The sequence below is a fragment of the Pyxicephalus adspersus genome, chromosome 3 (assembly GCF_032062135.1).
Source record: "Pyxicephalus adspersus chromosome 3, UCB_Pads_2.0, whole genome shotgun sequence".
In the NCBI taxonomy this organism is placed as follows: domain Eukaryota; kingdom Metazoa; phylum Chordata; class Amphibia; order Anura; family Pyxicephalidae; genus Pyxicephalus; species Pyxicephalus adspersus.
This window is the reverse complement of record NC_092860.1, coordinates 31,276,186-31,289,727: the sequence shown is the minus strand read 5'-3', so window position 1 is coordinate 31,289,727 and position 13,542 is coordinate 31,276,186. Positions and strand designations below refer to the sequence as shown.

Below are 13,542 nucleotides of genomic sequence, written 5' to 3'. Positions count from 1 at the left end.
TTTATTGTCTGTGTGCACTGTGTATGTTATAGCTGGGCTAAGAAGCTCCCAATTGGTTTATAGAATTTGTGTTTTTTTTTTAGATCTACTCATGAATACCATGCATAGAGAACACAATTTAAATATGCACATATACATGGATAACATTGCTTATTGGAGTTGTTCTTTAATGAATTGAGCTTTAGTGATTTTAGAGTTGGTTATATAAATATATAATTGTTTATTGCAGATATAGGAACAACTAGCTAAGTGTAAGAAATGATCACTTTAGTAGTGAAGTAATGGTTAATAGCCAGTGTATTATAGAGTGATCATTTATTTTTGTGTTTTATCTATTTCATATACTTTCAATATTTATTTATTTTTATTTTGTGTTCTTATAGGTGTACGCATGTTGGATGGTGATGTAACAGACATGGTTGAAGCTAAATCTCTCAGTCTGAACCCACAACATGTGCATATCTACAGTGCAAGTTGGGGTCCAGATGATGATGGAAAGACAGTGGATGGACCAGCTGCTCTTGCCCGAGATGCTTTTGAGAATGGCATCAGAACAGTAAGTGTGCATTCAAGTAGTATTCCAAGACTGTTTTTAGTGGTTAGTGGTTGTGTAAAAAGTTAGTTTTCTTACATGTTTATGGGTAGACTGAAGTGTATGATACATAGCAGACGTTGAAGAATTATCTTACTTCTACTTCTAGGTAGCTTCCATTATATGTAAGTACAAACCATTGCTGGCAGAAAATGTGTGTGTGTGTGTGTCTAAATAACCACATTTGTAGGGCTTACAATTTATATTGAGAACAACAAAATATCCTATATTTTTCAGTACAGTCCAATACATAACACTACGTGAAAGGAGGTAGACAACATGAACTAGAGATTCATATATTTTCTTATGAATCACTGCAGTAGTAGAAAAAAAAAGCAAAGCTTCAGGACAGTAGCTTTTAGTTAAATATATTTCTCAATAGACACAATGGTGCTAACCTTGTTAAAGTATCTTGGCAAATGTTAAAGTAGCATGGACATACTGTGCCTGCATCAAAAGCCGAGTAAGATGGGACCAATAGCACCACCCACTATTACCTGCCTGCAGAAAGCTACAGGAGGCAGCAGACACAGGACCAGCACCCTGCACAAAAAGAGAGAAGCAGTGACTGATCTTATAAACTTGCTATAAAATAAACTTTTGCACAGAGACAGGAAAGTATCACACCGGATTTCTGCCAGATCTAGAATAAATACACAAAGCAATATTTAATCTCTTGGACAATATTTGTTAATCCTAAAGTTCAGTTAAACTTAGAAATAAATGAACCCTGTAATAAATTAACATTCTCATTCTACCTAATTTACCCATAATGATTGTGTATGGATAAAGGATTGAATTGCTTGTCCTGTATAACCTGACTCATTGGGGGAAGGTTCTGTATTGTTCACTGTGACCAGAAAGGACAGGAATTTCTCTTGGTTTGTGAGCATGGATTTTAGCAGACACCTCTTTGATGGTAGCTTTCAAAATGTTAGTGCCACTGCTATTAGCTTTCATTAGGGGCTGATGATGCGGAAGTGAAAGTGACAGATTGTGGTTATTCTTCCATTCACTTACACATGAGGACATACAGCTCGTAGCCAGGGGGCACACAGACATTGCTGGCTTATGGCACTGCCATTATGAATGCCTCGTAATTTACCACAGAAGTAATGAGGTGACAGCTGTTTTCAGTAGTAATAGATTGATGATCATGCTATTTTATCCCCCAAACCTAGTAGTAAAAAATATGTTATATAATGTCATTCTGTTAAATAAAGTGATAGTTTCTAGTTTTTGGAATGTCCCACCAGTATTTCCTATCAATTAGTATCTTAGCTGTGAACATGCTGTAATGTAAAGTCATGGTAGGAACAACGGAGGCAAGATAGGTAGTTTGGTGGAAGATGTGGCTTGGGACAGTAAAGGCATTGTAGTTATTGTCCCGTTGCCAATTATTGTATGGGAGTCTGTGGGTAGTAAATAATTCCTATGTTGATTTTATAGTAGTGCAAAACTTTTTTTAAGTTAGTTAACAAACGTATATGTTTAGTATTAGTGTATAGTTGGTTTTAAAGAATGGTTTTGCCTTTGTGTTGGTGATTTCACAGGTATAGAAGTATATTTTTATCTCACACAGTTATATAATTGTATCTATACCAAAATCCATCTTTAGTTAAAAATAGAATAGGGCTTGCTTAGAAATGTTTTTTCTCATTTGATTTTCTTGAGACCAACTTATATCAAATAGAAGGTGAGGACAAATATGGGAAACAGCTAAAGGTTTTAGCATCTTTCACTTTCCTTCACTCCCTGTCCTGAGGACAACATTTTTACAAGAGACTCTCCAACAGAACCTATAAATGAACCTATAAATCTTTTCTCCTCAAAGCTTAAAAGAAAGTTTTGCACATAGACTTTAGGATTTAGAAGAAAACTAAATTTTGTGCAGTCCTTTAAAAACTGACAACAATGGAGTACTTTAGGATCCAGATAATTTCTTATTTCTTCATTTAGCAATACGTTTTTATTGGGAAAAAATGCAAATATGTTTATATATATACTTTATATATAGGGCTGTTCACTAAAACAGTGCAAAACATAATGACACTGTGCTTATTAAATATTTTTATCCACCGAGATTTTACATTAGTGAAACTAAATGATAAGCCTTACTAAACAATAGAGTGGTTTATAATTCTGTATTTAGGTGAACATATTTTTGTCTCTCTCTCTCTCTCTCTCTCTCTCTCTCTCTATTACTATACATATATATATACATATATATATGTATAGTAATATACAAAGAATTTATTACATATATATTTATATATATATATATATATATATATATATATATATATATGTAAAATGATTAAGCTATAGTAACATGCAGTCTGTTGCCGTGAATTCCCTACTTGAAAAGTATTTGTTTTTACTTAATTGTAAGTTAATTAAAGATTCTTGGTCTCAGATTAGCAGCTTGGCTCGCTCCATTTCAGTGTCACGTTATAGTATCACAGCACGTTTTCTTCACCAGGACAGGACAAATAGTGAAATCTAATTCTTTAGATAAAGCAGCTCACTGCCAACAAATCTTACTAGGCTACATGGTGGACTTCATCTTGTTCCCATTACACCATTGTGTCTAAAGCATTGGATGACTGCCCAACGCATTTGATGGACATTAATGATGAGATGTGGTGCTGCTGGGCCTTTGGGGCATACTCAGCTGGAAGCTTTCCCTCCTATCACAGCAAGCCCTTTTCTTTTCTTTCTCTGCAGTAACGTTGGCTCTGTTATTGCTATTCATTGGGTTTTAACACCAAAATTATTCACTAGTCAAGTTTAAAGACAAGAAAATAAAAAAGCGATATTTGTGTTTTAATTAGTGACATTTCTAGAAGTTGACCCGTGGCTCAGCAAGGTGAATTTTAAAATAATTGTTTTTTGATTGTGGTCAGTCAAATAAAAGCAGTGCTCCATGTCACTGAAATGACTAAAGGTCAATGCAATTGCAATACAATTACACTACCTTCTGAGGAATTTGCTATAAGGTGCCATAATTCCTAGGTGTGTTTAGTGCAGTGACCAAAATATTTATTTTTTATTACATTTTATGGATTTGTTTGTATAAAAACGTTAAATTTTTATATACTTAACTGGACACATCAAATTGTACAATTGTGCATTAATACAACGCCTTCTGGACCATAGATCATAAGAACAGTGAGCTGAGGGTTTTAAAATTGAGAACTAAAGCAGCAGAGATTTCATACATTGATTAGAATATAAACAAATTCAAAGAAATAAAGCAACCATTTTTGTTAACATTCAAAACAGTAACCAACAGTAATTCCAATAAAATCAATATGAATACTTACATCTATGGAGTTTTATTTCATAAATTATTTAAAAGGCTGAAAATTTAAGCCAATTATACCTAAAATAATATGTTTATCCTGTTTTCCCCCTCATTCTCCAAGATAAAGAATTTTGTATTTTTGAATTGGTTTTAATTGGCCATTTGTTTCTAAATTACCTTTCGTGTATTATTGTTGGGCACCAGTACATGGTGCTGTGTCTTCATGTAAAGTGTTTCTTAGACACCAGGAGTTTATTAACTCTTTAGGTCACAACATTTATACACTTTATACTTGAGTATATATAGTAAATTGGTTCATATTTTTGTATAAAGTCTTCTACTTATACCCCATTATTACTACTGAGGAATAATTATTAAACATGTTAAATAATATGACTGTAACACGTAAACAGTGTATATAAAAAGAACTTAATGTCATAGCAGCTGAGTGGAAAAATAAATGTTTATAATATATTTAGTGATGTGCACTGCAATTATTTAATCTGGGCAATTTTAATATGTTGCACCACTATAATGTACTGTAGGCAGAACAATGCTTCTCGTTTTTATTACTCTGACTCACATTATCACATCCGTAACACTTTCTTCATTACTGATGCCAGGTATGTTTTCCTTGGCAGCGTTATTAAAAAATCTGTAGTCTTTCACGTATTTTTATTGGACTTGTCATTTATTGCCATTTCATATATTTGTGCTACAGCTAGAACATTACCATTGAATAATAATGAAAACAATTATTTTCTTATCTCTGAAAAGTTGTGTATGAGGATTCATCTAATTCAGTATAACTTTCTGTCCCAAAGTAATAACATTGAGGTGTTTTATTTCTTTGTAGAATTATTGGACCTTATATTAGCTGATAGAGGTTAATGTATTCTTCAATTATTTAAACTTAAGAGGCATAATAATCTATAGAAACTAACAATGCAACTCTCATGAGAAAAAATGGCTGCTAAAATTTCCAGCTTCTTTTTGAAAATGCTAGTTGTCTGGTTGTGTTAGTTTTTTATTCTTCACAAAAAGCATGCAGCAACAAAAAAGTTGTGGAAACGATATTTCATGAATATAGTAAGAAGAATGGACAACAATGGTAACCTGCATGTTTTCTTTAAACAAGAAGAAGCGTCGGCCATTACCCTTTTTGCACTTATGTTTTTACTGTTCAGTGGGGTGCTAGATCTGTTAAAGATCTGCTAAAGTCTTCATTTAGAAAATACAAACACGCGCTATTGTCATCACCATCTTATTCTCCATTTCAGCTAGTAGAGTTGTTGGTGCCTTGCCGTATTTGCTGCCAGTAGGTGTAGACTGTGAACTCTGGCTATCCCAAAAAATATTTTTATGTAGGAGAGTAAGGTCCCCTTTGGAATTGCGTTTCAAAACTACGCTGTTCAACTCCTCTCCTACTACTATGCTTTCAAGAGTAGCATGTCACAACCCCTTTACGACCTGCTATGCAGGCAGAGGCAACTTGAAAATTTCAGGCACCACACCGCAATCCATCGCAGCTGTGTGCACAAAATAGTTCCCTATTGGGAAACTGGTTGTGATTTCAATAGAATGCTATGTCAAATGGCTAAATGCAAGCTACTGCATAGTAGAGCTTGGGGGAATGTTGGTGTGGTGGTGCAGTGTTAGTGTAAAGTTAAAAACTTAGTCTTAGATTAATATTTTTTACAGAGAAGACATAACAAAAAATACTGTCTTCAAATGAGAAAAATATAAATGTTAGGTTTTTATGCATATTCATATATGCTGTTCTATTTCTGGGTTTTTCTGGTGCTGGGATATATATATATATATATATATATATATATATATGGAAATTTGAACTATACAAACTATAAAGCGTTCAGCACAATACTTGCTTCAGGGCTTTTGTTTGAGTCAGAACCCCTTTTCTTTTTTATAGAAGTCAATAGGGATGTGAAAGCAGCTTAACCTCCCTAGAGGTAACCCCGAGTGTGACTCGGGGTAGAAAAAAATGGCTAAAACTGGTAACCCCGAGTCACAATCGGGGTATGCAAACCTATGGGAAGGTTAGTAAATAGAGCGCTTACCTGATCCGCCGGCTTCCCACGCCGTCCATCGCCGCGATCTTCGCCTTCTTCCCCTGGCTGGCTTCTGCACACTATGAGTCACCGGGGAGTTCCTGGTGACGTCGGAGTGTACGTACGTTGCCCCAGGCGGGACGGGAAATTCAAACTCTATTTGTATTGCATTCAATACAAAATAACTGTATTGAATGCAATACATTGGATTTATATGTCTAAAAGCAGTACATTGTTTTCAAGAACATTTATTTTATAGTATATATAATAGTATGAGTATAAAGTGTATTTTTTTTTAAATATATAGATTTTTATTTTATTCAATTTATTATTTTTATATGATTTTGTGTTTCAAACTTTATTATACTCATACCATTATTTTATACTGTAAAATAAATTTTCATGAAAAACAATGTACCACTTTTAGACATATAAAACTGGAAAGAAATGAACCGCTAGGGAGGTTAAAGCAGGTGATCAAATGTAGGTCAGTAGAATATGGTCTGTAGGTCTAATGCACTCATCATTGAATTACCAATGATGCCAGAACTATCTCAATCTAATCCCGAATGAAATAGACCTGGGAGCAGGCTGCATTTCTACTAAAAAACTTTTGACTCAGGCCCTAAATAGAAATACTCATGAGGTTCAGCAACTCTGCTGTTGTGATTTTGCACCACTTTTGTTATTTTTGTTTGTTTATGAATATTTGTTGAAACCACATAAGTTAATTTTGACTTTATCAGTCTATGCATGTTTGTATGCCAATCTACAACATTCCCGTTTTCTCTGTATTAGTTTTGTAAAAAGCCAGTCTGTTGCTTGAATACAAAGTTCAAAGTGTGGTTGGGGAGCCTGAAACAATGCAGAAATCACTTATGCTACTTAAAGCCTCTCTGCTTTTGCCAAGAAACCAGCAGTAGCAAATCAGAATTTTTGGCACTTTTCATTAAAATCTTTGACACCTTTACAAAAAGCTTTGTAGAAGTAGTCAAATTCTTAACAGTGCTTTGTGCTTGGACAATGCAGAGTATTATTTAGCATTGCAGTTGACAGAGGAGGTTTTATGTTATATAGTGATATTAGTGTTAATTTATCTAGTTGGTTAGCTGCTTTACGTCTGAGAGCTTGTTGGCCGAGAGCAAATTTACCAACACGGAGGATCCGGAAGAGAGTATGATTATCTTTTCACAAATATACTAATATAATATATGCATAAACCACTAAAAGGACTTAAATGTGATTGTACCCACTTCAAATAGTAGATGGACATCCTTAATTGGTTTAAGGCAGTTTATGTTTTGCAGTTTTTAAGTATTGATAAAACAATTTCAATTTGACAGGGTGAGTTTACATTATATTAAATAAGCATTTTTGTTTCCTTATTTTTTCAGATCCTTAAATTAAAGCAAATTTGAAAAATATGTTTATTTTTTTTACTGAATTTATTTAGGTCTGGATAGCAGACACCTCCAACCTTACACTGGAAACTGTGACAACAACATATGTAGCTTCACCCCTTCTTGCCACCATACCATTAGCTATAGCATGTGTGGTTTCCTTAATGCCCATGATTTCTTCTGCCTCAAGGCCTTCCTATCACCTACCAATATCATGGGTTGCCTCAGTGGCCAATAGGAAGGTAAACTTGATATGAAACAGCAAGTCTCCATCTTTGACATTGGCCTTGATAGCCTTTTTTTCCTTTAGAACAATCCTTATGGCGGAACATGATATCCCACCTTTATCCTTATAATGTATGTATCTGCAACCTACATACAATAATTCTATATACAATTTTAAAAATATGTTTTTCTTTAAAATTAGTATCAAAAGAACATACTTAGAACTGTATTTTAAATAAAACATGTACAATATATGCTATTAATACAAATAACTGCATAGATTTAGTATGTGTATCTGATAATATTGGAATATATTTAAATAGATTGGAAGTGTGTAAAATTAGGGCTTGAACAATTTACTGTCACATTTATTTCAGGAGCTTTACCCTTATTATGTGCATTTTGCTATTCTAATACATTAAAGAAAAATGTACCTAATGTTGTAGAGGAAACTGTTTAGCATACAATTTTACATTGAAGCTGCTTTTGCGTAAAGTGGAATTATCCCTAAGCGTTTCTGAGAAAGTAATGTAAAGCTTTTATAGAGCCTAGATTACATTTTTTTAACTTTACTAACCCTACTCGCCTGTGTCTGAAAATGATTGGAAAATGCTTTTTATATCTAATGTAGCAGCCATTATAATCCACTGCATAATTATTAAACTGCAGCCCAGGGGCACTTGGGTGGTTATTTGTGTGGCTTCAGTAGCCATTCTAAGGATGAGGTGCATTGATTTGTAAGAGTATTGCAATGGCACTTATCTCTAAAAGTTAAATGTATCACTGGTCTCGTAAACCGTAATCCAAAATACATTTAATGCAAACATTACGATTACCCTAATTATACAGTATCCACATCCACACCAGGTAGTCTAGCCGCTTTGCACTCATTCTTTGCTCTACTATAAAAGCAAAGGCATTTGGATAAAATTATTTTATCTGCTGTGACCGATACATTGCAGATCTTCTAATGAAAACATTTACATATTACATTTACCGGTATATTATTATCTCTCTACAATTGAATGTTTTCGTACCCGCTTCATAAACTTAGTTGGGGAATTAGCTTGTTGAATGTATGAATGTGTGTATAAAACAGTGGAGAACCTAAAAAGTAAAAAATCTGTTAGTTTAGCAAATAAAATAAACATCTTAATTTTAAATAGCCTATCGAGTATAGGAAAAAGTGAAGTTAATGTATCTCTACCCTATTCAGCCACATAATGCATTACAAAATGCCTAAAAAATCCTTAAAATCCTCAGAAAACAATTTTGTTCTAGATTTCTCTTTTACTAATTAATTTTCAGAAACATAGTCATTCGTTTTGATAAACTTGTGTTTTATGTACATCAGTAGAATTTAACAGCTGCTTTTACATAAACAGTAGAGCATTAGCACTTCACAAGTCATCTAAGCGCTCTTTTCATTTGCTGTGAAATAAATATAAAACAAATAAACATGGCAACAATTCTGTGAAAAGTTCAAATGTATGTATTGCATTTGCTGAGAACAATTACAATGTAGGGTGACTTGTTTAAAAACCTATCTTTAGGTTGCTGATAATTCAACAAATAATGCGCACATCATTAAAATGATCCAAAACTGTTTCCATGGTTGTCTGGTTGTCACATACATCAGTGTAGGTAATGGGAGCAATTTTAGAAAATACAAATTACCACATGACTCATTTTGAAAGTGTTCCATGACTGAATAACTGTTAGTAAGAATAAAACACACCTACATATGTAGATAACTTAATATAAGCAGATTTTTTTACTGCTCCCAGCTTCCTAATAAAGTTCCAGCACGGGCAAAAATATTTGGCAGCACTGACCTGCAATGTGTTTCTATGTATGTCAGCTTAGCAATTTGAGGTTTGTCTGTGGGATTTCATTACCACTTTCTATGTGTCACTTTTTTAGTTGTAGCTGTTCTGAATGTGTTTATAATGAACACTTGCAAATTTTGTTCTTTTTCAGGGAAGACGAGGATACGGTTCAATATTTGTGTGGGCTTCTGGCAATGGTGGTAGAAGTCGAGATCACTGCTCCTGTGATGGTTATACCAATTCCATCTATACAATCTCTATTAGCAGCACAACAGAAAGTGGCAAAAAACCCTGGTATCTGGAAGAATGTGCCTCAACACTTGCAACAACTTACAGCAGTGGGGAATCATATGACAGAAAAGTGGTATGATTTGCTTTAAGACAGACTTATATTATTTGTATTATTGCTTGTGATATGCTTAGTTTCTAAAAATAGTTAACGCAGAGAAAATTTTACAATGTATTATCAAGGATTTACTGTATTACATGTCATACTAGTGTTTTACAGCAGAATGCAATAACTAAAATATGCTTGACACTTGTAATAATTTGTCTGGCAAATTATCATAACTTTGGTACCATTAGAATTGGGTTAATTTAATGTTATCAGTGAGAAAATTGATAAATGCGCTTAGATCTCACCCATTCAAATGTCAGAAATACAGTGGAAAGTAGAGGCACTGGGATAACACTGCATATAGCAGCTGGAAGGAAAAGGCCTCATTGATGCTTGCATAGCCATTGCCCAAGCTAGAGTTTCTCAACCAGGGTTCCTCCGCAGGTTGCTACGGGTTTCTTTGAGCCATGTGGGATTTGTGCCTACCAGGTCACTTCATTTGGCACTAATGATCTTTTTGGCAATCTGTAGGGATATTTATTAATTAACACATTTCCTACTAGCCAACAGTGTAAAAGGCATTCTTTGCACTGACAGTAACATGCTAATGCATGTTGGTTTATTAATAATATTATTAATATTATGTGCTAATAATTCTGAAAGGCTCCCCAACACACATGTATTGCAGCACAACACAGTTCAAGGCACCTTTTTTGGTGTATCAGGAAACAGATTGAAATGAATATGCTGCCTTAACACAGCCTACAATAATGGATGCAGTTTGTCAATGGTAACTCAGCTTTAAGTGTGATGTACAGTAAAGCACATTAAACCGATTTAAGTGTTTTGTATTAAAAGTTTCCTAATAAGGGAATGCCTAAAACTGAAATGTCAGTGGTCTAAACACAGTGACATTGTCTTGTACTCTGTAGTGTCCTAGGTGACAACACTGCCTGAGTACAAGCTATAGAAAAGCAACTTTGTGTCACCCTTACATAGCAAGTCACAGGCTTCGAGTTTTATTATATATTTGTGGCAAACCGTCAATCTGGTACCAAACAAAGGACTATGATATATTTTTTCAACTTAGGGGTTTTGATACACTTTCATATTCTTTATACATTTTGCAAGATGTTAGGAGACAACAATGATGGGGTTGAGAATATAAAAGCCGAAGTAAACCCAAAAACAAAAAAATCCCGCAGATCAGTCTATCACTCAGGAGGTTTCTTCCATCAGGTGCCGCATCATCATGGTATCTGTCTTTGGCCCATTCTTCTTCCTACGTCACCCAATCTTGCACTGCACAGGTGCGAGATCAGGTGATGTAGACTGGAAAAAAAAATTACCGATCTCACTGCGCATGCGTGAAATCAGCAGTTTTTTTTCCCCATGGGTCAGCAAACTCCGGCCTTTAGGCCAGATACAGCCTAGCCGTTAGTTCGTTCTGGCCTTATGCCCCCTGGCTGATCAGGCCTAAGGCTCCGGAGCTGTGGGTTGCGTGCGGATTGGCCAGGGGGCGTTAGGAACTACCGGAGCCGCTGGAGCTCCCAGAGCCGCCAGAGCTCCGGTGCCCCCCCCCCCCCCCCACTGTTGCTCCCCTATTTACCGCGGCCGTCATTGATACTTCCGCCACCATTGTAAATAAGGAAAGCTCCCAAAAGGTAAATCCCTCTCCTCCACAATGAATACGCAGGAGAGGGATTTCATTTTAGTTCCCTGGTGGTACGTTGAGCCATTAGGGCGGGACTCAGAGTCCAGCCTAGTGTGCTCCTGCCCACCCTTGAAATGGCCTATTGGCCATGAAAATTTGCCGACCCCTGGCCTAGGTGATCAAAAATTAAGGAGGCTGTGTTGCGCTTTAAAAAAAAAAAAACACAAACAAAATTTTTACTTTACAAAAAAAAGGGTTGTCTGCCTTTTTATATAAAGTAAAAATTCTGAGTTTAGGTATGCTTTAATTATCATAGACATAGGATCATTAGCACATTTTCATTTATACTGTTTAGTTGTTTTAATAAATAATTGGGATTCTCTGTTTTCACACGGTCACCATTATTATGCAATATGTTTATCCACTTAAGTTTAAAACAAAGAGGGGAAAAGATTTACCTTTTACCTTCAATATGTAATGAATCCACCATCTACAGGATATCAATACTGTACCTTTTTTTATCCACATTAGAAAGGTGCATTTACTTTGCAAGGCTAGACAGTTCCAGAATTTGCAATGTCTAACATAAAAAAACAAAAAAAATACAAATATTTCTTTTCCTCAGCTTCCCTGACATAACACATGCTTTGTATCACTGTGTATGTTATGGTTGTGTTTATATCATTAAATATGACATATTGCAGCAGGGACTGCTTTATGTGAACTGTTTACATTTCACTAGGGGTAAGCTTAAAGTATATCTGTAGTATAAATGTTGGATTTGTAGATTTGAATTGAAAGTATCAGTGTTTGACAAGCACTAATGCATATCACTTACCCTGCACATGTTCACTTCCTAATACTGACAATCCTTCCTAGCATGTTGTGATTAATGAGCCTGTCCCAGCATGGTATTGAATTTGGAACATCATGTCAGCTATTGAAGTTTTCCTGCCTGTTGGTGGTCTTATGCCCTTCTTATTTCCTGCTTAAGAAAGATGGAAGACCTCTGTGAAAGTGAATGCTTTATAGTTGAAAGCCTTGTTTTAGATCTCTCTGGCAATTATGCTTAAACACCCCAACTCCTGTCAACAACTTCACTTTGAAAGGGTCCTGATGAATTTTCCAGTCAGGAGCTTTCTCTAGGTATTATCAACTTGCAAGTCAGTGAAGTATAAATCAAATTGCAAATGTTTTATTAGAATACTTCATAATCGTAATATTTTTGATAGATTGGCAAATGTGTCTCCTACTACAGAAAATTTTAGGAAAATTACAAAACGCAAGTGAAATATTTTTAGTGGTTACATTTTTGTTATTGGTAAATAATAAAATAAAAATGTTTTCTACTTATACCTAAGATTTGGAAACTAGTTCTAACCCCCTGCTGTATACCACAGCACAAGAGGACCTTCCTACCAACAATAAATCATGGTTTTTATCATCACAAAATATCTTCTAATATGTTTGCAGTCAGTGATTTTTACTTTTATAATTTATAATGCAAGTGTAGCCTGGCTGGTAACACAAACACTTTTCTTCTTACTACATCGTGAAAACACATCTTGGCCTTTCCTAACTATCCCTAATAAAGGACAATTTTATGTCCTTGTATGCTGAATTATTTCTTGTTTCTTTAGTAGATATCACAATCTTTTGCTATTTACCTAATATTCTGTACAGCACATGGATAGGTTGAAATGTAAGATTTTTAACTTGTCCTCCTCCACTTTGGTCCACTTTGCCTGGAAGTGTATAGGAACAAACACAACTAGATTCAAAGCTATTTACACAAAACGTTCCTGAATATTAGAGAAAAATATGACCATACGAGAGAAAAATATTGCCGTTGATTTCAGAAGCCAACAAGCCTAGAAGCTAAAGATTATTAGATGCTAGAGAGCATACTGGCACAACAAACTGAAATTTTAAAAAGAATGTAAAGAGAATAAGGATACAAAATTCAACCAATCAACTGGGAGAATAAAGGCACAAAAACTCTTGTAATAATGGAAGATATCAGCACTACAAAGTTTAAACAGATAAAAACCAATTCAGGGAGCATACTGCATGCCAAGGTTGAGGACAGTCTAGCCATTGGGGACATATGAGAAAGTACCTAAATT

General features: G+C 34.9%; 1 protein-coding gene across 3 annotated transcripts in view; it reads left to right on the top strand.

The window, feature by feature from the left end:
• The window catches only part of PCSK5 (proprotein convertase subtilisin/kexin type 5), a 201,788-nt gene that overhangs the window by 73,155 nt on the left and 115,091 nt on the right, over positions 1-13,542 (top strand). For all 3 annotated transcript variants that reach the window (XM_072404133.1, XM_072404135.1, XM_072404134.1), the window contains exons 7-8: positions 384-556; positions 9,577-9,789. In XM_072404133.1, the coding sequence (XP_072260234.1) occupies positions 384-556; positions 9,577-9,789 (386 nt within the window). The remainder of the gene's footprint in view (positions 1-383; positions 557-9,576; positions 9,790-13,542) is intronic.